The sequence below is a fragment of the Podarcis melisellensis genome, assembly GCF_964234715.1.
Source record: "Podarcis melisellensis genome assembly, chromosome: 12".
Classification (NCBI taxonomy): domain Eukaryota; kingdom Metazoa; phylum Chordata; class Lepidosauria; order Squamata; family Lacertidae; genus Podarcis; species Podarcis melisellensis.
Genome location: NC_138544.1, coordinates 7,167,469 through 7,193,572, shown reverse-complemented (window position 1 = coordinate 7,193,572; position 26,104 = coordinate 7,167,469). Strand labels below are relative to the sequence as shown.

The window sequence follows — 26,104 nt, the reverse complement described above, 5'->3', positions numbered from 1 at the left end:
GCAGAATGATGGGGGTGGAGACGCTCCTTCAGGTATACTGGATTGAGGCCATTTAGGGCTTTAAAGGTCAGCACCAACACTTTGAATTGTGCTCGGAAATGTACTGGGAGCCCATATCAACCTGCCCATGCCTTCACAGTTTGCTGGGGAGGTCATGCTAGTAGTCCCAGCCTTGAGGGAAGCCTAGGAATCTTCAACCCATTGTAGCTGGTAACAGCTGCCTAATTATCGAATGTGCTCTCTCTTGAGATTCTGCCAGGGTCAAAGTTGTCCAACCTGCTAAAGACTTGACTTTTCCATCAGGTATTTTAGAGACATACCTAGATTGAGGAAACTGAGGGAATGTTCTTACTTTGTTGCCTTGCTCATGATTTTGCTGTCTGTGGCTTTGTGTAATTATTAATGTAACCCACCCTGGGGACTTTGAACAAAAGGTGGGGCAGAAGTTTGGAAAATAAATAAACATTCACAGATTTGCTGTCAAGAAAGTGAGCACACAGCCATGTTTCTGCGCACATGTACACCTGCCCACACACAAGGGCTGGTTGTAAGGCTAAGTACAAAATCAGGCTTGACTTCACTTGGCTCAGGGAAAAGGAAGGGCATATTGTATGTCCTGCTGTTTAATAAAGGTAGAAAAAGAGGATTTTGTTGTTGTTAGAGGTTGTGTTTCAGCAGTAAAAGGAATGGTTAGGTTTTCCATTCTTAAGGTGGGCAACGTGCCACAACCTCTGAGTTGTAGCCCTCTCTGTCATAATGGTTGTGAATCAACATGGTTAAAGCTGTCGCTTCCATAGCCCGTTTCTAACTTTTTCCTGCTGGCTGATGACCTTACAAAGGCACTTCCCACAGGTTCTTGCTCCTACTGGGTATGTTTAGTTCAGGGAGGAACTAAATATGGAAGAAAAGGAAATATGGTAGCAGTGAGGGTGGCTGAGCTTCTATTGGGGTGGGCAGGCAAGGCAAGCTCAGGGAAGCACACTTTGGAAGAGTCTAGACTCAACCCCAGATGAGCGTGAGGGTGAGGGAAGATACTGAAATTCTACTTTGAAAACCTCATATTTGAGATTTGGTGTGTTGAGAAATCCTATAGTGTGTGAATTGCTGGTTTTTTAAAGCCAGAAAGCCTCTTTCTTTTCGCTTTCTCCAGTTTAGAGGATACCTCTGGGTTCATATAACGGCCCAGTTCTCATATAGAGTTAAACTGTATTTTAACTGTAGTTAGTGTAATACAGGGCTCACTTTTTCCCTAGTCCTGCTCCTACAATGGCACTTCTAAGCAAGCCAGAGGCTGGCTTGTAGTGATGTCTGAACCAGAGTTCATGGTTTGTTTCTTCCAAAGTAACCATGAGCTGTATGCCAAGAACAAACCTTGACTTCTGATCATAGTTTGTTTGGAAGAAAGAAATCAAAACCTTGGCATATTTCCTGTTTTTATGTCAGCAGGGGAAGAGCAAAGTGTGGACTGTGTTAGTTGTGCGACCTAGTATGCATATTTATTTAAACTATGGTTTAATGCTACATATGAACCTGGCCAACATAACTTTTTAAAAAAAAAATTGTTGGAGCTTCATAAAGTACGTGATGCATCTGGAAGAAGAACCTGACCACTAGACAAAATGGTTGTAAAATATGACAAGGATGGAAGGGGGTTTGAAAATGTGACTTGTTTCCTCCTTCACAGAGGAGCAAAATTGTTAGCATGATGTGATTTTAAAAAATAGCGAAAACATTAGGGTTGTCGTGATAAATAAGGAGCTGCAGTATAATCTTCCACTGTCTTTTTTAAGCTCTTAGCCAAGCGTGCAAACACCCTTGTTTTTTTTCTTTCTTTAAGGAAATACAGTAATTGTATGCCTGCATAAGGAAAATAATACAATGGGGGAAATCACTTTTGCTTTTAATACTGCTACATTTTAACAGTCCAAGTTGACAAGTAGATCTTAACACACCTCTGACAACAAAACCAAAATCAGGATGTCTTACTTACTTCCAGCCAATAGCATGAGGTGCCTTATGGCAAAGTGACATTTTTTGACAGTGATTAAGTTACCTTGGACGGAAAAGTTGTGCTGATGCCTAATGAAATAGTTAGTATCAAAGGTATTAATTTTCAAGGCTTTTTAACCTTTGGGATTTTAGTTTTGAAAATAAGCTTTCAGAATTTTTACTCATGTGCAGAAACCTTATATGAGCTAATGGGCTACGTGACATTTTACTCATAATTTCAGTGTTACGAAATATTGTTTAAAGGGCATTATTTCAATGAAACTTTAGTGGCTTATTATGTTCACAAAGTTTTAATCTTGGATTTTATCTGAGAAACAAGGGTTGCATACATAAGAAGCTTAGAGAAATAGTTTTCATGTTTTTCATTAGCTGTCTTGCACATAGAAAGGAGTGTCCTGTGTTCAGTTGAAAATATATAATTCAGGAATTGATTGTGTTCATGTAGCTGTCAGTTAAATCTTACATTGCTGTAGAATCAGCAGCAGATATAGCTTATGCTTTGTTTTGGCAATGGGCACGTGCCAAAGAGCATGATTCAAATCCCCCTATGTGCTGAGACGTTTTTCCCTGTTCATGATGGAAAATGGCCTATGCATTGGACTTTTCCATGCATACTGGAGCTTTTTCTGAGTTTAAAGCTGCTTTATGTGTACATATCTCTGCATGCATTGAAGCTACTCCATGATTTATTGCTGTTTCCCATTTTCTTTTGTGAAATAATACGCTCTGTACATAATATGGAGTTTCTTTTTGTAAGTGCACATCTTCCTTTTTGGTTTTCAGGCCTGTTTTAAAGAGCTGCTTTCAACTTGGGGCTCATCCATGTTTAACTTTTGCCCTATGCTTTCTAGACACAGGTCCGTGCTTTAAAGAGCCGTATCCTCGTGCTTGTCCGCCCCCCCCCTTTCCTGTGAAAGCCCACGCTTCAAAGCTGAATTGGAACAAATGACAATGTTGTTCCACTTTAAACTTTAGGTAGGGGTTCACATGAATAAATGCAACATCATTTTTAAAAATCCACTGACGTAGAAAACAAGATGGCAGAGAAGAGTGCAGCCTTGTCTCTTCCCCACCATGCTTGTTTTCCATGTATGGAAATCTTCCTTCTCTGTGGGTGAGTATTTCATCACATGCGTTTGAATCTACAGTCTGAAGTGGTGATGGCTCAATTCACCCCATCCCGTCTTGAGGAATTCCTTGCCCAGTCAGACCGTTGACTAGCCTAGCAACTAAGACAGTTGCTTCGAGAAGCAATACTCTTCGCAGTGGAAGCCAGTCCATGAATGTGAATAGGGCACTGACCCACTAACCTCCATCAGTTTTCTCTTTCCTGCCTTCTTATTTATGACCAGTTCATGGGATGGCACTTTTTCAGGTTCCTTCTTGACTTGGTCCACTTGGGCTGTATTTGTCTAACAGTTAATGAACCACTCATACTTTTTCTGCATTTTGAGTGGTGTTAAAAATCAGTTTAATTCATTTTTTATGTATATTCCTTTAGTTTACAAATATTTCATTTGCAACTTAGGTGCCTGTACTACCATCCCAGAGGAAAGACCACCATCACCAGACACTACAACATTGTTTACCAACCACAGGAACCTCACCAAAGAGGAGACTGAAACTGGTAAGAGGATAAAGTATTTTCTTAAATTAGCTAAAAGACAAATACGTTCATACTGCATGTATGGATTATGTATGCATGTATAGGGAACGTCAGCTTTGTTTCAAAGTAACTCGAGATTGCTTTGGAGTGTTTTTCCTTTAGTCTTCTATTGGATCCATTATGCAGTTTATTCAAATGTTGTGGTTTTTCATTGCAGAATGGATAGAATATATAACCACTAGCGGGGAGTGCCCAGTGCTGCCCAGGAATTGTTAGAAACCAAAAGAATAATGTGATTTGTAGATAGTGCAATTTGAGAGTTTGGATCCTCATGCCACAAACAGGTGAAGTTACGCCAAAGTTACATTTTGGTCCACCATCTTGATTCAAAATGGCACCTGTTGTCCAAACATCAGGGAAGTCTGCTGTCTCCCACCTCAGGAAGCCTTGTGCTGAGTTTGGTGAAAAAATCTCGAGAGGTGGCCAAGCCTATGCCCAAAACTGGAGAAGTCATGTCAAAGTAATGTTTCGGTCCGCCATCTTCAGGGGCATAATGTGTGGTGGGAGGGAGACACATTTTTAGGGGGTGCTGCACATTTGGCTCCTCCTGCCACCCTTCCAGCGCTGCACCGCTTTGTGAAGGATCAGGTCCCAGACTCGCAAAGTGGTGCAGGGCTGGCAGGACACAAGGACTCACTTTGTGACGCTGGGATTGAAGGGCGCATGGCTGTTGCGTCATTTCACCCTGCCCACAGGTATCGGGGGAATTCACATACCAAGGGCCTCTTCGGCCAACCAGGCTCCCCCTTGTGTAGGCAGGCAGGTGGCACAGCACAGCGCCGCTTGGCTCCAGTGGGGGTGGGTTGCTCCAGCGGTGTTGGCGGTGAGGCTTGGGCTGGCACAGGTGGCTCCATTCATTCTCTGCGCCATGCCCCCTGGCATGTATGTGCATTTGTTTGCCCTAGGCACCAGTGAACCATGCTGTATCAATGGAGGGCAACTCATGACTATAAAATTGACCTGTCTCCGAGTTGAAAAGTATGGCAGTGAAAGTGGAGGCAACTCAGTTTTTTAAGTTTTTCATTGTTGGGGTTTATGTGGATAAAAACAGAGTCATTGTGTTTGTGACGAATGTATAAACAGGTTTATTATGTTAAGATATGAAATACAATGTTGACACAATGTCTGCAATGACTGTGTGTGCTCTTGGGAACTATGAAATGGTGTTCACTTAAGATCAAGAAGTGTCCTTGGGCAAATTTATTATGAAGTTTGCTAAGTTCATGTCCTCCTGTTGTTTATTCTTCGCAGAGATACCCAAAATTTCTTTATCAATGGCTATTCACAGCTTTGTTCATGGTCTATTATATATGCATATTTTGTAAGGCAATCTCAACCTTGGCTTTCAAACAGGTAGTGTCAAAATATTCTTTGAAAGTTCAGTTACGTAAACTTGTTGGCAATCTGCTTTGGCGTTGTCTCTAACGGCACAACAGAAATTTGCAAGTTGCCTAAGTTCTGGATTCTGTTACTTGAAATAGTCTAGTTTGTACCATTTCTATGTAAGCACCGCAACGCAACTGTATGGAATGATAATGTAGCACTTTAAATGTCCGAGTAAACCTAGGGGGGGAATAATAATTACTTTACTTATAATTAATTCATTGTTATATTTTCAACATATTTGTTCATTGCCAGATCTTCAATATAGGTGCCTTTTTGAGACTTTGAAAATATTGATATTTGTATATTGAGGGGAAGTACAAGATAACTTAGAAATCAATCAATAAATGTTACAACTCACTATTAGAAGGGAAGATAACATTCAATATTTTTCCATCTTAATCACCATTTTATTTATTATATTAAAAATCATGGGCAAACCTTTCACCCAAAAAGGGCCCTTAAAGTGGTATTCAGAAAAAAAAGTAAAAGTTTAAAATAGAATCCTTTACAGCAGAGGTAGCATCAATAAACATCATGGACATTCTTCACCAGTTAACAGATTGTCAATAAGGAGGGGGACAGATTAATCTTCTGTGGCATCAGATGTACCTCTTCAAGATAGTGGGATGTGGCGCTCGACTCTCCTCAGAAGGCAGACATTTTATTGTTTTCTAAAATTGGCTGTGCTCTTTATATTTAACCTGCTGTTACTCACACTCTGGTGGAATATAAGTACAAATCAATAAGTACTAAAATATTGCAGCCAGGTTGTAAACTTGTAAGTCAGCTCTTTGCATTTGAAAATCTACTTGTCTGGCGGCTTTCCAAATATCTAAGTGTGAACCAGCTGCCTGCCTAAGGTAGTCTCAGCTTGAATTATTCTTTGTTCTTTCTTTCTTTCTTTTTGTATTTCCGTTTCGCGGCTTGGTACCTATAATTTTATATAGCAAACTTTTAAAAATTGATTTCTTGCTCATTCCTCTTTCACTTGTGGCTAGATTTAAAACATACAATCTATTCTATTTCTTTATTATTATGTATATCCTAATTGGATAGAATTCTCTCATTCAAGGCCATGCACTTCAGTGCTCGATGGCTACTTGAGAATGCAATGTGGTGAAGAAATCCCTTTCTACTGCCATCATTGCCACACAATTGTCGCAGTAATTTGCTCAGATACATCCTGAGATTTATACCACCTAGACATTAGGCACTGTCCTTCCTGCTACTTTCCCTGCAACTCTCCAGTATATCAAGAAACCATGTGCATTCCTCAGCAGCTGAGAGGGCACCTTGAGAGGACACTCCATTTTTGCTGCTCTACAATGATACCAGGGCCTTCACAAGTCCAACAGCACCTGGAGGACTACAGTTTCCCCTTCCTTAAAACCTTATGCCAGCATCTTAAAAAGTAGAGACATCACCTTGCGAACAAAGGTCCATATAGTAAAAGCTATGGTTTTCCCAGTAGTGATGTATGGAAGTGAGAGCTGGACCATAAAGAAGGCTAATCGCTGAAGAATTGATGCTTTTGAATTATGGTGCTGGAGGAGACTCCTGAGAGTCCCATGGACTGCAAGAAGATCAAACCTATCCATTCTGAAGGAAATCAGCCCTGAGTGCTCACTGGAAGGACAGATCGTGAAGCTGAGACTCCAGTACTTTGGCCACCTCATGAGAAGAGGACTCCCTGGTAAAGACCCTGATGTTGGGAAAGATGGAGGGCACAAGGAGAAGGGGACGACAGAGGACGAGATTTTTGGATAGTGCCTTCCAAGCTACCAGCATGAGTTTGACCAAACTGTGGGAGGCAGTGGAAGAAGTGCCTGGTGTGCTTTGGTCCATGGGGTCATGAAGAGTCGGACACAACTAAACAGCTAAACAACAACAACAAAACCTTATGCAGGTTAAGACATGGTTACATTACTGACTGCCAGGTTAGGCAGGTGTGTCTACTTAGCACCCTATTTGTGGCATACTCTTCCCAGGGAGACTTGCCTGGTAGCAAATCTTTTATGTATTGGAACCAGCTGAAGACCTTTCTTTTTTTGGTTAGGCCTTTTCACATAATACCTAGCTAATTTTAGTGTGCCTGACAAATTTTGTTTATGCAACTCATTTTACTCGGGTTTTTTTAAAAAAAAATAGTTTACAGTTTCTTGCAGTTTTAATCCATATATCCACTGTGTTACAGAAACCATCCTGATTATTGTTCTATATTGCCTATAATTTTTTTGAGATAGGGCAGTATATAAATACATAAATTAATCTCTTCCCCAAAAATGTTTCCAAACTGATATACAGCAGAAATATCAAGAAGAAGAGGAGTTTGGATTTGATATCCCGCCTTTCACTCCCCTTCAGGAGTCTCAAAGCGGCTAACATTCTCCTTTCCCTTCCTCCCCCACAACAAACACTCTGTGAGGTGAGTGGGGCTGAGAGACTTCAGAGAAGCGTGACTGGCCCAAGCTGCATGTGGAGGAGCGGAGACGCGAACCCGGTTCCCCAGATTACGAGACCACAGCTCTTAACCACTACACCACACTGGCTTCTCAAGAAGAACATATCTAGTAAAAATGAAATATGCATAGCAATTATAGATATGTTGTATTATGCATACACATACATTGCATTTGTTAGTTGCTTTATGCAAACAAATCTCAAAGCGACTCAAAATCAAATGCAAACAGATAAAATCACTGAGAAGCCAAATTTTAAACCACGTACAATACAAAGTTCTAAAATGCTTATCTAACAATACAAACCTTATCCCACCTCACTAAAACATGAGCAGCATAGTAGAGGCAAACTTAATCACCCAAAAGCAGGTTAAATAAAAAAATATTAAAAATATTAGCCTGGTGCCTAAAAACTGACAGAAGGAGCCATGGCTGAAGAAGCCCATTCTTGTGTAGCTACTCTTCACCTCCCTCAGCTGAAGCACCCAGAGAAGGCCCTCTGATCACAGGGTCCAAGCTGGTTCATGTGTGGAGAGAAAGTCTTTGAAAGATTTGGGTCCTGAGCCACATAAGTCTTTTTGGGTCAGAGCCGGCACTTTGAATTGAGCCTAGAAATTAAGCAGTAGCCAGCACAATCTGACCAGAAATGGTGTAATATGCTCGCTTTCTAAACTGTTTTCAAAGGCAGCCCCATTTCTAATGCATTGCAATAATCTAACCTAGAGGTTACCAGAACATAGACAACTGAAGCTAGGTTTTCTCTGCCAGATTGGATCCCAACTGGACTGCCTGTCAAAGCTGCTGGCAGGCTTTCTGTGCCCCCAAGTTTATTTGGAGATCCAGAATACCCCCAAGTTACACACCTGCTTGTTTAGGAAAAGTACAACCAGATTACCTAAGGTTACTCTAAGCAACTTTGGAAGTTAAAAACCAAAGGATGAGATACACACATATATCATTTTTGCAATTCAAGTTCAAAATAGTATATCATCTCTATTAATAACGTTATCATTAAAATATGTTTCTATTTTTTTGTGCTCCCTATACCTATAATCTTTGCTACAACTATGATACTAGAGACCCTGAGCCGGTTCAGACATTAAAAATCTATTTTCCATGGACCATGCTGTGTACTTTTCCCGGTGGCCATGTCTGCAGTAGTAGCAGGATATTTTTCAGCTATGATAACCACTGGAAACTCCTAGATAGCAGTAAAAGTGGATACACAGGGTCACTTATTAGTGTTTTCCTCAATATATCCACATTGTGTAGGGAAATATTGTGTGGAAAAGATTTTATGTATCAGAACCTACCTTCTTTCATGTTGGTGTTAATTGCAGAATACATCTTCTGTTTTTCTTTTCTTTTGTTTCTAATCTCTGAATTCATCCTGGAAGGTGATGGGTTTGGAAGCACGAGTTTAAACAAACATTGTCTCTTAGTTTAAACTCAGTTATTAAATAATCAAGCACATGCTTTAATTTTCTTGCGATAAGAGTGTTATGACAGCTTGCAGAGAGGCAGGGTGGATACTAAATGATGATGGAAATAATGTCTTATCACTTGTTTGGAAAAAAAAGCACCTGCAGTTCTTCATTCATATATATATATATATATATATATATATATATATATATATATATATATATATATATATATATATATATATGCAGGTTTTGGTGTCCTCGGGTGTCTTCCCGTGTAAAAGTTGGGGTGTCTAGGCGACGTTTCGACGAGGTCTCACTCGTCATCTTCAGGCTGGTGCTTTCGGCTTCTTGTTACTGGAACAGAGCAGGATCTCAGTGTTTGAGTTCCTATAAATACTGTTGAGGGGGTGTGGTGTATAGCCTCCAATGTTCTGGGCAGAGAGGAAGTTCCCAGGCTAGTGTGCCTTTTCTTCTTTTGTTCCTTAATTACTTGAGGGATATCCTGAGTGATTTCTTGAGTGATATCCTGAGTACCACTTAGGTGGGTCATTAGGTGTGGATTAGTTGCTAAAGTCTTTGTGTCTTGACCTCTTGAACTTTGTGAAGAGTTTTTCTGAGAAGATGGCTGTACTGCACTTAGTTGTGCTCTGGCTTGGCTTCGTGTATAGGGGCGAGCTGTGGTTTTGTGGCTTGTGTCAGCCAGATCTGTGTAGGGATTGCAGGGGGGTGCAGCATCCGGAGGTGCCACCATGGTTTGGCTACTGGATGGTGTCTGTAATTTATCTGTGGAGAGGGTCTGGGTTTGGGTCTGGTGTGGTTGATTGGTGATGGCGTTCTGTGTGCCTCTGGATCTGGTGTCAGTTTTTGTGGGGAGGGCTAATTTCCAGATGTCTGGCAAGCGGGATGTGTCGTCACGCTTGTTCATGTTGTGAGGGTGTTTCTCTATCTCGATGGCTTCCATGATTATTCTCTAGCCAACAACCAACTTCCCTTCCTTGACGTCCTAATCTACAAAAAACCTGATGGCTCCCTAGGACACACTATCTACCGGAAAAAAACACACACCAACCGCTACTTACATGCACAATCACACCACCACCCCGCACAAATAAACTCCGTAGCCAAGACTCTCATCTCCAGAACCAAACGCCTGGCTGACAAAGACCACTTGACAACTGAGTTACAGAATCTCTCAAATGTGTTAATTGCCAATGGATACCAGCAAAACAGGGTTACGAAGCTAATCCAAAAAGAAACACCCCCCAAAAACCAAGACACAGAAGAAAACAATGGCATGGCCCTCCTTCCTTATATCAAGGGCACTACAGATAAAATTAGCAAAATCCTCCATAAACACAATATCAAAACAGCCTTTTGCACCAACCAAAAAATAGCCAATATCCTCAGAAACCCCAAGGATAAAATCCAGTTGGAAAACCAAGGGGTCTATGAAATACCCTGCAAAGTCTGCCCAGCCACGTACATTGGACAAACAAACAGACGAATAAATGCACGTATCGCAGAACACAAGAATGCCGTCAAAAAAGAAGAAAAAACTTCCTCTCTTTTCCAACACATGAAAGAAACAGGACACGAAATTAATTTTGCAGATTCCAAATTGCTCTTTAACATGGAACATCACCACAAGAGAATAATCATGGAAGCCATCGAGATAGAGAAACACCCTCACAACATGAACAAGCGTGACGACACATCCCGCTTGCCAGACATCTGGAAATTAGCCCTCCCCACAAAAACTGACACCAGATCCAGAGGCACACAGAACGCCATCACCAATCAACCACACCAGACCCAAACCCAGACCCTCTCCACAGATAAATTACAGACACCATCCAGTAGCCAAACCATGGTGGCACCTCCGGATGCTGCACCCCCCTGCAATCCCTACACAGAGCTGGCTGACACAAGCCACAAAACCACAGCTCGCCCCTATACACGAAGCCAAGCCAGAGCACAACTAAGTGCAGTACAGCCATCTTCTCAGAAAAACTCTTCACAAAGTTCAAGAGGTCAAGACACAAAGACTTTAGCAACTAATCCACACCTAATGACCCACCTAAGTGGTACTCAGGATATCACTCAAGAAATCACTCAGGATATCCCTCAAGTAATTAAGGAACAAAAGAAGAAAAGGCACACTAGCCTGGGAACTTCCTCTCTGCCCAGAACATTGGAGGCTATACACCACACCCCCTCAACAGTATTTATAGGAACTCAAACACTGAGATCCTGCTCTGTTCCAGTAACAAGAAGCCGAAAGCACCAGCCTGAAGATGACGAGTGAGACCTCGTCGAAACGTCGCCTAGACACCCCAACTTTTACACGGGAAGACACCCGAGGACACCAAAACCTGCATTCCTGTACCCGTGAAAATCTACGAAAGCATATATATATATATATATACACACACACACACACACACACACACACACACACACACATATATATGGAAGCAAAAATAACCCAAACTTTAAAACACAAATTAACAGAATTGTAAAAGGGCAGCAAAAAGCAAAACCGCAAGGAGCAGCACTAATGATCAACACGCAAAACAACAACAACAGTTTGTTTTAAAGGGAAAGCCATCAGTTGCCAGCAGAATACAAAAAGGAAGAAAAACCAGCCATTCAGCCAAGGAGTTCCACATACAAGACACCACCTCAGAAACAGCTCTCCTACTTGTTGTTCCCAGAAATGTGCCTCAGAAGGCAATGGCACATGCAAGAGAGGCATAACGACTGATTTTGAAGGATGGGCTGACTCACTTAAGAGGAGACGGTCCTTCAGGTAGCTTGGTTCGAATCCAGACTTGCATCACCTTCATGTTCACTTCTATTAAGGCTCTGAGAATCTCTGTTAACAGGGCAAAACTACCTGCAATGCCTGTTAGCAATTGCATGGATGCATTTTTTTCACAGTAAAATGCATTTGAATCACCTTCTGGGCTAAACTAACAACTTACTACCTGTGAATTAGTAGGGTATAAACACTGCATCATGCTGACATATTTCAGAAAATACAGTTTCTCTTTATTGAGAATATTGATGGCTTGCTAGCCTGTAAGTTCATAACGCATAAAGTATGTCATCAGATATACAGAGTTTGATTAAAGGCAGAAGAACTAATAACCGCAAGCAGTGGGGCAACTTCAGCTGATTAATTGGAAGGCCTATTTTAATCAGTGAAGCTGTAAGTTAAAGGCACACATGCAATTTTGGCTTTTTATTGTGCTATATTAGTGTAATAAGAAACGAGAAAGGAAATATTATAGCTGGCCTTTCCTTCAAACAATGAGGGATGATTTTCACGGCCTGTGTTGAGGATCAGCATAGACATCTGCCAATGACCCACATCCCATAAATGCTTCCTTCTCTTCAGCATGGAGCCTACTTAGTCACTTTCTGCTCACCCTGGCCTGGAACAGCAGCATTCAGTGGTGTAGCATGGGTGTGTGTGCACAGGGATGGTTGCCCCAGCACAAAATGCTTAGGGGTTCAAAATTTCAACACCCGGTACTGCCTCAATACAGCTCTGCACTCCCGTCACTGGGCTCTGTTGAAAACGGCTTCTCTGTGCAAACCAGGACTTGACAAACAATGGAACAACTCTTCTTTTCCCATCTCTGCAGCTGCGATCTCTAGGCAGGTGAATGCTCATGCATACTCCATCTGTTTCCCTCCCTCCCGCTCCCACCTGGCCCTGGGCACTGGCAACCCACGTTATGCCACTGGCAGCAGTGGTGAGAAGGAGGGAGAGTCAGTGGCTTTCATGCTCATTGGCGCTGTTTGGCAAGCAGTGGCAAGATAGATGGTAGCAGGAATTGGCATAAATGCTAGCAACAGGGTAGCCTCATTAAGAAGGAGGCTCATTGAGGGTATCTTCCCAAGGACACCTGCACCCCACAAAAATCTGGAGCCAGCACTAATTGTTTTCATTTATTGATTTGTAAAAATCTCACAAAAGCACTTAGATTATGGAGTTGGTAATATGCAAAATTATTGAATGCAATTTATTAATCTGTTAAAATTCAGGTCTTTAATCAGCTGCAAAGTGGCCCTCGTAATGCAACAAGAAATTGATGTAAGCTTAGCCAGGTTGAAGGTTCATTACAAAGATATTGCTTATATAATTTTTCTTCTATGTAGCTGGCATGTAGCTCAGTGACTTCAACAACATTACTTGAGGTTTGCAACGCTGCATTGGGTCCTCTGTAGGGCTTTGTTCAATAGAGCTCAAAGGATATCATTATTCCTCTTTCTTGCTATTTCCTGTAGTTGACTTGCATTCAAACTGACATTTTAAAATGAAATTTGGCAGCTTTTGAGTTCATAAGATAGATATGGAAAATAGAATTAAATTGTATTTAAAGATTTATGAAGTCCAGATTTGGACTAAACTTTAACATGCTCTACTTTTGTCCCAAATAACATGCCTTTGTCTGATAGAATCGCTTGTGTGGGAATATATATATATATATATATACATATATATACATATATATATGATAAACAACAGCTTCATAACATTATATGAAGTTATGTTCCATTTTTGAAATAGTACCAGGAAAATTTAAATTACAGTTTTAATATAAAAAGCTATGCACCTCAGATCTTTCCAAAATCAAGCTCTTCCTTATTCAGACCACCATTTAAGAAATGCAAAAAAAAGAAAAGAAAAGCCCTTGCTTCCTTGTTCCTTACCAACGGCATTTTATGGTCTTTTAAGACACTTTAAAAAGTTAAAATTAAATTCAAATTGGTTGATTAATTGGAATATCCAAATGTCTGACACTTGCTAAATGTTCATGAAAAGAAAGAAAGAAAGAAAGAAAAGAAAAGAAAAGAAAAGAAAAGCTAAAATTGTCTTGGCTAAAGATTTTCAACTATAATCATGCAAATCATCCCTTGCATGAAGAGAGCAGCTTCCAGCTGCCCAGCCCCATTCTATTGTCTTTGAGGTGCTCAGAAGGTACAGCTACCTGGAAGCAGCATTTCCAACACCATGTGAATTGGGCCCTCTGACCCACTCCTCCCAGGACTGGAAAGGGGTTAGTTTAACCTCCAGTTTGCTGGTAAAACTGAATTACCGTGTCATGAAATGATGCATGTCTAAAAAGTGTGTCACCAAGATGAAAAGTCTGGAAAGCTCTGTTCTATGGAAAGCCTGATTGAATCCAACTCTGGAAGTTTGCATCCTGGTTTGTAGGACAAAAAGAGGGCAAACTACAGAGATTTCAAGGACAAGAAAATGAGACAGAAGCAATGAAAGTGCACAACATGGAAGGGGGAAACACCAGCTCTTTAGGTCCTCAGCGATTCATATTGTTTGGTGTCCAAACAACATTCTCATCAATCACAGCTCTGACTTCACTTACTGATGTTGAAAGATGGAAGCAGAGCCAGACTAGCTCATCTCAAAAAAACAGCTTAGTAGGGTAGCATAACTTACTTTCTAGGAGGGCTAGAAACTTTTATAAGCTGAAAGCTCAAGGTGTGAGGTCCCTGCTGTGGTTTGGTACATCAATACCCTCAATACCTATTTCTCGGTTGCCCTACTTGGAAGGCAGGGTCCTAAGGGATGATACCAAAGGACGTCACTCAGCGAAGAGAGCAGATGAAGGCAAAGAACTGCCTGAGAGATTGTTGCACTCCATGGAAGCCATGCAGTTTCTGACATTACTTTTGATATAGCTTCATTGTGATGAATTTTTATAAATTACAGTGGTACCTCAGGTTACATACGCTTCAGGTTGCAGACTCCGCTAACCCAGAAATAGTACCTCGGGTTAAGAACTTTGCTTCAGGATGAGAACAGAAATTGTGCTCTGGCAGCGCGGCAGCAGCAGGAGGCCCCATTAGCTAAAGTGGTGCTTCAGGTTAAAAACCGTTTCAGGTTAAGAACGGATCTCTGGAACGAATTAAGTATTTAACCCGAGGTACCACTGTACTTTGAGAGATTCTACGGTCTCTAAAGTGAGATATAAAATGTTAAAAGATAATAAATGAATTGTGATGCTATGACATCATTCAAAATAAACATACCAGTGCAAATATTTAGGACCTTGATATTCAAATCCCAAATGTTTTCTTTTTGATTACTCAAAAAGTGTTTTTTCTTGCTTTGTATATAGCACTTGAAATATATTTTACTTATAAATATAGATATAAAGACTCCAAATGGTTGTTTTGTGTTTGTGTAACAAATGTAAGCATTCAATAATGGAGGGACTGAAAACATAAAGTTCTGAAGTGCCATTACTTCAGTTTTTATTACAGTTAGTACTGTGTGCTGTTCCATGAGTTTGCATCTGTAGAAATGTGCTAAAACTTTGCACTACTTCTAAGATTTATGTGCTTAACAATATTTACCTTGACACAATTACGAAAGAAGCAGTTAATTTAAAATAAGCTTACAAGAACAATCTCCCTTCAACATTTTTGAGAGTAGCTTGGCTCTCCTGTGAAGAGAATATAATCTTTGTAGTAACAGGCACTCCTTTAATTCAGTTTCCTTATCTGAACGTGTTTGGTTTTTATGTTCTGTCATCTTTGCATTCAAGGCTACAAACACTTAGTAAAGTGATACTAAAGGAGACTAGACTGCCTCATCAAATAAATGAAATAGTAGTCTCATGTGTTTAGAATGTCGTATGTTGTGAGAAGTCCTCTTCAGGCATTATAAAAGTCTAACCATGTAGGAGACACAGGGCCTCCACTCCGACCTCCATGCATTGAGCAGGAAGATCTGAAGAGGGCTTCAAATTTTAGAAGCCTCAGCGTGATCAGGAAGCCCACACAGACAGTGTTCCCAGTCACAGGAAGAGTAGTAATCATGCTTAGCTGAATATTTACAGCCCCATTTCATGTCTTCCTGTTAGCAAAAGCATTGGAGTGGAATGAGGCTCAGCCCCGTGTCCCCTGCATGTAATAATAGTAATAATAATAGTAGTAGTAGTGGTAGCAGTAGTAGTAGTAGTAATAATAATAATAATAATAATAATAATAATAATATAATATTTGTACCCCGCCCATCTGGCTGGGTCTCCCCAGCCACTCTGGGCAGCACCCAACAAAGATTAAATGCCATGTGTTGGCATTTCAGGATGCCAGAGGACAGTTTGTGTGTGTTCTCATGGACATTTGGCAAATTCTTGCATGGGAATATTTTCATAACATAACTAATTTAAAATCGGCACAACCTCACATGATGTCATTTAAGTAATTGTGATGATTGGAACCTAGTCTACTTCTCTTTCCTTTGTTTCTTGTTTTGTTCATTTGTGAATTTCTTTTCTTTTCTTTTTAGTGTGAATAGAAGAGGCATTTGTGAGAACCTTGTGTGAATTCTCGGCTCTGTTGAACTTCCTGGGTGTTTCAGTAATGTCTGTGTTATCTGAGTGTGTTAGGATAACTGACAAATCAAAATGTAAGCCTGGCCATATCCTAAAATGGTTAAGGCTGCGATTCTGTATACCCTTACCTGGAAGTAAGCTCTGTGGAACATATTGGGGCTTAGCTCTAAGCAAACACACCTAGAACTGTGTTTAAGTCCCTGCACTTTGGGTGTGCTGTACCAGTTGATACATTAGTGTAATATCGTAAGACATGTTAAGTTAGCACTGAAGAGATTGAAAGCCGATAGGCAGGGGCTAATGTTTAGAAACTTCAGTTTGTTAAGATACGTGAAGCAAAACACTTGTGAGTTGATCCAAAGGCACCTTTCTGAGCACTGAAGCCATGTTCGGCTCACATGCGGACTGTTTAAAATTTCATGCTAGGTAAAGGTAAAAGTAAAGGTACCCCTGACCATTCGGTCCAGTCACGGATGACTCTGGGGTTGCGTGCTCACCTCGCTCTATAGGCCAAGGGAGCCGGCGTTTGTCCACAGACAGCTTCTGGGTCATGTGGCCAGCATGACTAAACCGCTTCTGGCAAACCAGAGCAGAGCACAGAAACTCCGTTTACCTTCCCTCTGGAGTGGTATCTATTTATCTACTTGCACTTTGACGTGCTTTCGAACTGCTAGGTTGGCAGGAGCAGGGACCAAGCAACGGGAGCTCACCCCATCATGGGGATTCGAACCTCCAACCTTCTGATTGGCAAGCCCTAGGCTCTGTGGTTTAGACCACAGCGCCACCCGTGTCCCAAAAGTTCATGCTAAACTACGCTGCAAAAGAACAGTGAAGCAAAATCCAAATATATTCCTCTATTTGCACAAGAGGTAGTATGCCAATTGTCATATTCAGTGTTTTGTCAGAATGGCTGAACTCTTCCACGGACATTTGTGGAACAAAGCTAGTTCTACTCACCATTCTTTGGCCCTAACCCATAGTGGACAATAGCCATTGTTACTTGGAAGGATCCTTGTTGATTTTTTTTTTTTTTAAGTACACACAATTCTCCTGCTTAACATTCTTGTTTAAGATGCAAGTAATTCTGCAAGTAGATCCATATGGTCAGCAAAATTTAAAATCCTGTTGGCTGTTTCTGCATTAAGTCTTGGCCATTTTGTACTGCTGTTGTGGCGCGGGTGGCAGTCAATTTTTTTTACTGTCTTTTTTTAATCCACTGAGAAATAGATGCAAAAAAATGAATAGTATTTATGCACAGCAAGTTACTGTTAAGCTCTGTTCCAATGATGCCAACTGTGAGGTGGTCTGATATGCACTCTAGCAGTGATAAAATGAGCTTTCCTGCATGAAATATTAGCTCTCTTGTATACATTTCCTCCTTACAATGTTCAATTATCTTAATGCATGTTGTAAATGACACTGATTCATGAGCTTAGTGTGGGCAGACTTTCAAAGACCTACATCAGGAAAATATCTGGGTACAAAACCCCAATTGACTCTATAATTAATTAACTTCACCATAGTACTTCATAGCTCTTGACAGAAATTAGGGATTTGGCTGAAGGGAGCTATTTTCTTTCTCTTCCTGCTCTTCACTTGAGATAGGTTGGGCGACTACATGCGTTAGGACTTGCTAAAAGGCTATGCAAAGCATCCGTGTATTTATGGGACTTCTGGCTTGAAAGCAGAATAAAGTGTATTTATACATGGGGGAGGGACAAGTAATTTAATAACTTAAATACCCAAAGTAAGAGATGTAAGCCTCAATTAGAGTTTCTTTTTAATCTGGTTTGTAGATTAATTTGGCTCAGTTGGATCACATCTGCCACTATAAAACCATACCACAGATAAAAGGAAAATGAAAAAAAAAATCTTACCAGTATACCTACCACAGGTTTCTTTCATATTTTTGTTTGTTTATTTCAAATTTCCTCCCAACAGTAATGCCCTGAAGCAGCTATCTGTTCATATGATCTACAGAAAGACTTAGCAAACTTTCTTCCCTTTAGGAACAGTTTTTGTTTGACAGCTTTGCCTGTTTTGGCAGGAGTGGGAAGAGGAAAACAATATTTGCGCCTAAGCATGAATTGCACCCATTAATTGTGAAGAAACACCCACATGTTCCTTCAATTAACTGGGAAGACAATTTGGGGCATTTATCCACATGTAAATCAGATGGCAAAACCTGACAAGATAGAAGCCAACAAGCTGCCACTCCATCAGCCCTATGAATGTGCCATCCCAACTGGCACCAGGGTCGCAAATCCCTGCTAACCCGATCTATTCCCTGTCAAAACCGGAGATCCTACCTGCGCTTTCCCTGTGGAACGCCCTCCCTTCAGATGTCAAGGAGATAAAGAATTATACAACTTTTAGAAGACATCTGAAAGCAGCATCAAGAAGTTTTTAATACTTGATGTTTTTATTATGTTTTTAGATGTGCTGTAAGCTGCCCAGAGTAGCTGGGGAAACCCAGCCAGATAGGCAGGGTATAAATAATAAAATTATTATTATTATTATTACTATTATTTTGTAAAGGTAAAGGACCCCTGGATCGTTAAGTCCAGTCAAAGGCTGGGGTTGCGGTGCTCATCTTGCTTCAGGCCGAGGGAGCCGGCGTTTGTCCACAGACAGCTTTCTGGGGAACACTGTGACGGAAATCAGAGTGCACGAAAATGCCGTTTACCTTCCCACCACAGCAGTACTGTACCTATTTATCTGCTTGCACTGGCATGCTTTTGAACTGCTAGGTTGGCAGGAGCTGGGACAGAGCAACGGGAGCTCACCCCGTCGCACAGATTAGAACTGCCAACCTTCTGATCGGCAAGCCCAAGTGGTTTAGACCACAGCGCCACCCGCGTCCCTATCCCTTTTACCTTTATTATTATTAAGTGGTGCAATAACCCATCAAGGTCCAGACAGACCACCAGAATCTAGAACCTTCAGTACTGGTGGGTGGTCAGCAAGACTTTGAGGTGGAGCAGGTACTGGACTCATAGTGTCAGTTTGGTATGGTGTAGCAGCTGATTGTGACTGGAAGGGATATGAATCCAAAAAACGTTCACAGTGCCTCCAGTGTTCATGCTTCAGACTTAGTCAATCAGTTTCATTGATGCTACTCGGGCAAACCAAGGCCTGTGAACTGCAGGTGTATGGACGCCCATGGGTGCGGAGCATGAAAGTCATGAGCTCTAAGGAGACTTATTGGTAGGCTTGGTCAGTGGGGGAGAAGGAACAGGATGAGATCTCTGAGACTGTTCGCGGGGAGTAGTTCACTAGATGATGTCCCTACCCTGCTGCTGTTTGATGCTCCAGCAGAGGAGGGGGAGCAGTGAGCCAGCCCCTTGCTCTTCCTCCTGTGAGCAAAGTTGCCCTGGCAACTGGGGAGGCATGTGAGCCTGAATAGGGCAGGCAGACTCAGGCCCCATCTCTAGGAACGTGCAGTTGGATGTGCCGGTGTGAGCAGACCCAGCCAACCCGTAGAAGTGCCCACTTACTTGCCCAGTCCCCATCACTTAGGGCAACAATTGTGTGAATGATTGTGTCTGCCCTGCTCTTCAAAAGAAGAGCAGAGAGGCAGGCCAGGCATTTGTTTGTGCCTAGTCCTGCACTGTAGACCTCTGCTTTGGACTTCTGAACCTTGTAACCTGTATCTTGATCTATGTCTAAACCATGAACTGATTTGTAAAACAAAGCCTTCAGGAATGATTGAGCTGACAGTCCAAGTACTGAATCCTAGAGTGGGAGCCAGGACAAGTGACTACATTTAATGGCCTGAAACTTCCAAAACACACACACAAAACACCACCCATTGTACTTAAGCAATATTTATACATTCCTCCCTTCCTTGGCCCTTTCCCCATAAGTTATTCTGTCTATACCCTCTGAACCTGGGCTACATGCCCATGGACATGCTATAATGTTACTTCTCTATTATCTTCAAAGAGAATATTGCTAACCATCATCTGTATATTGCACTAATTAAAAACTCCTAACATTTTATCTTTGATCTTCTATATATGTATAGAATGCTTACATGCTAACAATGTAAGCTTCTTCGCTATCTTATAAATCAGTGAGTCTCCACCCTGTCTTGAATAAATTGTCAGATTACTACCTTAGATGAGAGAATTTCCTGGCTGTTCTCCATAAGTGCCATCCATAAGTAGCCTACAGCATAAAGTATTTTAGTTCAATTTTATACGATTTTAATTTTACTCGCTGAACAACTCTGATAGTCACTGGGAAGAATGTGTAAAACATGAAATGTATTATAAAGTAGATGATTTTTGAGCCATTCAAAACTAATAAAAAGCTGGAAGTTTCACTTACCTACTGCCACCCTGACACCTGCAAAAATTATGATCAGCTAATTCAGTCATTTAATTGTGAGGAAGACGAGAGATCACTTAAAGAAGTGGAAGGGGAATTTCAGCTACATTTATTAAGCCAGACATTATTCTTGTTAAGGCATTCAAAATTAACTCAGTGTTGCATGGGTGGAGGAAATCAATGATGTGCCTGCTAGACTTCTCCTGATTTCCATACCACTGTGAGTTTTGTGCCTGTAGCTTTCAGTTTGTGCAACCCATGCCATGGAAAATGTAGGTACAGATCACATGTACAACTGCTCTGTATGCATTTGGGCTTTGTGTTCAGGGGACCTGTGCATGTGTGGAGGCCAGAGGTGGGGACAGTGGGACATTATCCCACCTTCCGTGTGTTTATTATGAGTGCCTGAAGAGAGCTATTATCTCAATGCCAAGCTAAGAGTTTTTCAGAGTGAAATGTGGAAAATGGAGCACCCTTCCCCCCAAGAAAAAGCACAAAAAACCCCCCTTGAAACTGTGCATTTTTAAAAGCCCCAAACAACTCACCTTCATTTGTTGATGCTTCTGTCTCAAATTATAATGCCTCTGATTTGACATCGCTATTTGTGTACAGTTTGTTTTTGTTTTAAACCCGCCTTACTTTTGACTGACCTACTGTTTGGAATTGACAATAATGGCCATCCTTTTTTCAGAATGGACAAGTTAGACAGAGGGATTTAGCTTTTAAGCACTCTGTCCACAGTATGAACTTGCAATAATGTTCTCATTCCAACCCTTTTCATACTGTATCAACAGAACACTACAGGGGTGAGTATAAAAGGCTTTAGTTGGCAGATGAAAAATGGGGGGTATGTAAAGCTGGAAGATGTTCAAATCCAGGCCATAAAGACCCAGGCCTGGCTGTAGTTGTGTCTTCAAGAACTCATTTTCTTGGCTGCCCCGCTGTTGAGGGAAGTCCGTTTCCCTTGGGCTTACCAGATTATTAGCATTTTCCAGAAACACTCTAAGACTTTTTTGTTTGGACTGGTTTTAAGTGGTGGAGGTAGGCATGCCTGGGGTTCTTTCTGTTTGTTTATATGTATTCTATACCAATAAACTGAACATATATTTTATATTTCTGTGTGTTTCATAAGTTTTAGAAATACTGTTAACCACTTAGAGCCTTAAAGATGTTATACAAATAAATAAGGTAAGTACAACCACTTAAGAACTTCTGAAAGCTACAGAAGACAAAGTGCATTGAGGTAAATAGACACAATTAGGAGACCTATTCTAGAGGCTTATCCTTTGCAGGGTGGATGGTTTTATGAGGCACAGGCATATTTATATTGCTTTTAAATTTTAGACAGAAGGTGATGTGGTAACTAATCAATAATTTTCTTGATAGATTTAATGGGAAAGGGAAGAAAAGAGCATTAAGGAAGATCCTGTATTGCACGACTTCTATAATAAACAACTACAAGTGACTGTACTTTTATCCTTGTAACTTAAAAAGATTTACAAAGGTGGCTAGATAACACTGTAGACTGTGTAGGAGTGTGGCGTTGGCAGACCTGAAATATAAAGGATTTAATTCAAAGTCACTTTCAAAGCCAGTAATAAATCGTAGCCCAGTAACAAAATCTCATTTCTCAATTTCGCACAAGGAAAGATTGCTTGCCTTTCAAAAAACCTTGCTCGTTTAAAAGATGTAGAGCAATTATTTAAGATGACTAAAGCAATCATTTCTCTTTGTGATGAATTCAGTATTTTGTATATTTTGTAGATGTTCTGAAATGCATAATCATTACAAGGAAACGGAACAGGGATGGGAATGGAATGGGGCTAAGTAATGTCAACAAGTCCCCTATTAACTTCCCAAATCATCTCAATGCAGCTAGGCTGAAATCTAGCCATTATTCGGGTGTTGCTGCAGAGCAGCAACGATCAGACCAGCAATTTCCTCACTCAGGAATAAAGCACCAGATTCCTTTGCTACCAGATTCCCTACTTGGAACCACTGGAATCTGGGCTGAATATTTGGGAAATGTGGAGAGGTTGGCATGCGCAACCAGGCAAACTGTGACCGAAGAGACACACATTATAAGATAATAATCACTTATGTTTTGTATTAACTTTATACAGTACTCTTTTTTTCTCTTTGGTGAGTACATAAACGTAACCTAAGCCAACTTTTTATTTTTGGCTTGGATTGTGATTATGCATAAACCTGAGCTCAGCCTATACAAGCAGTTCACCCATGTTGTTGCTCCCTAGTTAAATTCAAATATTCTTAGGGTAGTGTTCTGTCTAACAGTTAAGAAAAGGCATGAATCAGGCTATTATATCAACCAAGTTTTTCCTTCATAAATGTATATATATTTAAATTAGAAATGATTGAGTGTGAGATACTTGGTAAGAACAGTTTCAGTTTTGTCTGGTGTTTTCATTATAAGAGCACATCATACCAGAGTTCACCTTGTCCCTTAACACTCATATTCACTCTCCAGTGCAAAATGAAAAAATAAATTAAAATCCTTCCAGCAAATAGGCTTTATCCTGGGTAGCTTCTGACCCTTAAGATTCACTGTATTTAGCATTAAGGTATGTGAGGCTGAAAATGGCGTTCCTATACCTGCTCTGGGTGTCCAAATATGACAGGAACTCAGAACTTCTCTGAGGGAAACTTTCCCTGCCAGCATTGACATGAGGGGACGGACGGACTCCAGATGTTGCTATTATGGGAAGCATTTTTTACCGCCTCCTTCAGCTGAAAAGGCTTCCAAAGCAGTTTACAAAGATCAGTACAGTCATACCTCTAGTTGCATTAGGTTCATGTTGCGGATTTTCGGGTTGCGAACGCAGCAAACCCGGAAGTGTATATTTCCTGGTTTCGCTACACACAGAAGCGTCACTCTAGTTGCAGACTTTTCAGGGTGGGAACAGGACCCTGGAACGGATTGTGTCTGAAACTAGAGGTACCACTGTAATAAGACACAGTTACAATCTAAAATGCATGCCGCAGTGAAATGGGATTGGGAGGGAGGGAGGAAAAGCAAATTCTGGTACTAGAGCTTTTTCTCTCTCCTCCCCCCCACCCCAGTACAGTGGTACCTCTGGTTACGAACTTAATTAGTTCCGGAGGTCCATTCTTAACCTGAAACCGTTCTTAACCTGAGGTACCACTTTAGCTAATGGGGACTCCTGCTGCCACCACGCCACCGGTGCGTGATTTCTGTTCTCATCCTGAGGTAAAGTCCTTAACCTGAGGTACTACTTCCGGGTTAGCGGAGTCTGTAACCCGAAGTGTTTGTAACCCGAGGTGTTTGTAACCCGAGGTACCACTGTGTGTGTGCGTGTTTATATATGGGCCTTTGTTCAAACAAAATATTTCTCAAAGCAGGTAACAAAAATATATACAAACAAATAAATCATAATACAATTTTAAAACCAAATTAAAAACAATACCAAAAAAATCTCAGAACAATACTATACCTACCTACCTAACAGAATGAACTAACATGACCATTCGCCCCCAAATGGCAAACCTCTGGAGTGGTTGGCTTTCTTATTCCCCTCTGCAACAGACATGGATGGTGGACTAAATTTTTTGTATTTCACAGTACATGCAGAGTTCCATGCAGCAAAGAGGTCTGGGTGTGTGTGTGCTTCTTTGGGACTCATAATGTAGATGATAACAAGATATTGAACTATAAGTCTCACCATCCCCGGCCAAGCCCATGCTGGTTGAAGCTGATGAGATTTGGAGTCCAGCTATATTTGGAGAGACACAGGTTGCTCACTCCTGGGCCAGATTCCACGGTAGAGTCCAATTCTACATCCAGGCGGGCTGCTGTTTCCGAGAAAAGACTATTAATCAGGAGAAAAACTTACATAAGTTTTAAATCTGGGAACTTTCTAGCATCCTGTGCTCAGCCCCCATAATTCAATGGAGATTGTGAGGCTGGTCCTAGATTATGGAATACCCTCCTCTCCAATGTGTATTTGCCACTGAAAACGTTTTCGCATCAAGATGGAAAGATGTCTGCACTGTTACTTCTCAGGTGTTTCTTAGATTTTTCAAGGCAGGATTCAGATTTACTTGCAAAGTTGTATTGAAGCACAATCACTTCTTTTGAATTTTGACCAAATCTCTCCCCCATAATTATACAAAGTAGAAAAGGGAGAGTTAAGAACTAGACGTCTTCCTCAGCTGGAATAGTATGAATGTTCTTGAATGAGATTAACTGATGAAACTGTATTTTCTGATTATGATTTTTTCTATATCTGGTAATACTTTCAGGAAGGCTAGTATGTCAGTTAGAAAGATAACTTTGATGACGGAGTTGCTTTTCACCCTTTGAAATGATTTTTATGAATCCATTCTAGCAAAGTGGCTTGAAGAAGTTCATATCTATTTTTGGAGAGCAATAGAGATTTGATTTTCCAGCTGGTTTTTTAACACTGGTATTTATGTATACAGTACTATAATTACTTAATGGTCTCTGCCTCTAGATACATTGAAGGGAAAATGTATTAAGCATTTGGTAAAATTCATAATCACACCCAATTAATTTTTATCTGAATTTCCCTCATGTTAAGCTTTTCTTGGCTGGTTTGAGCAGTAAGATTATTAGTCTTATATAGCTGTATTTAATCATTCTGAGCCATGAATCAAGGCAGTCTTTCTGAAGTTACCTAACTTTAAGCATCCCTACAAAACTTGTGACCTACAAAGCCTAATATAGCTCACCAGTCATTTTAGTTGTTCAGCCAGGGGCCACTGGATCCATTATTTTCACTGGATGCACAAGTGGCATCAGCGGCTAGGAACACCTTTTGATAGCTTCACCTAGTGCATCGGCTCTGGCCATTCCTGGGCAGAAGTAGCCTGGCCACAGTATTCCATACTTTGGTGATTTCAAGACTGGATCACTGCATTGTGCTTTGTGTGAGATGGCAGCTAATGCACAATGCAGTGGTTAGGCTCTCCTACGTGTGGGATAACCAGTCTTATATGACCAACATGTGTTGGTCAACTCTAATTAATGCATGAATGGGTTAATACCATAGAGTAAGCTGCCCTGCCAGGCTTAGCTATGCCCACTTCCTCCCAGATTTGGGGGAACTAGGTAATCAAACCTTTGTTTTTCATCAGTCTACCTGAGAAGCTCAGTGTTTGAAGAGGTTTGAGCAGATTGCTCAAGCTCAATCACATAGCTCTCAAAAGCCGCTCTCGAGTTCCTGTACCAATCTAGGAACTTTCTCTACTTTGCAACTAAGCCAAGTTTTACTGCCTGTGCAACTTTCTGAAGCACAGGACTCTGACCTTTGAAAATTCTCTAAAATTCTCTAATTTCATGCAGAAGTCAATCCAGGCCTGCCAAATAATTCAGATTTTTACAATGTACTTTTAGATATACTCTGTAAACGTCCCACTCTCTATTAAATGTTTGTTCTGTGACCTTTGAAG

At 40.9% G+C, this 26,104-nt stretch overlaps 1 protein-coding gene across 2 annotated transcripts in view; it reads left to right on the top strand.

The window, feature by feature from the left end:
* Positions 1-26,104, top strand: part of BBS9 (Bardet-Biedl syndrome 9) — a 237,755-nt gene that overhangs the window by 128,641 nt on the left and 83,010 nt on the right. The window contains exon 21 of one of the 2 annotated variants that reach the window (XM_081931020.1): positions 3,539-3,637. In XM_081931020.1, the coding sequence (XP_081787146.1) occupies positions 3,539-3,637 (99 nt within the window). Of the gene's footprint in view, positions 1-3,538; positions 3,736-26,104 lie in introns of those variants that run through there. The other variant, XM_081931019.1, reaches the window with a different exon arrangement.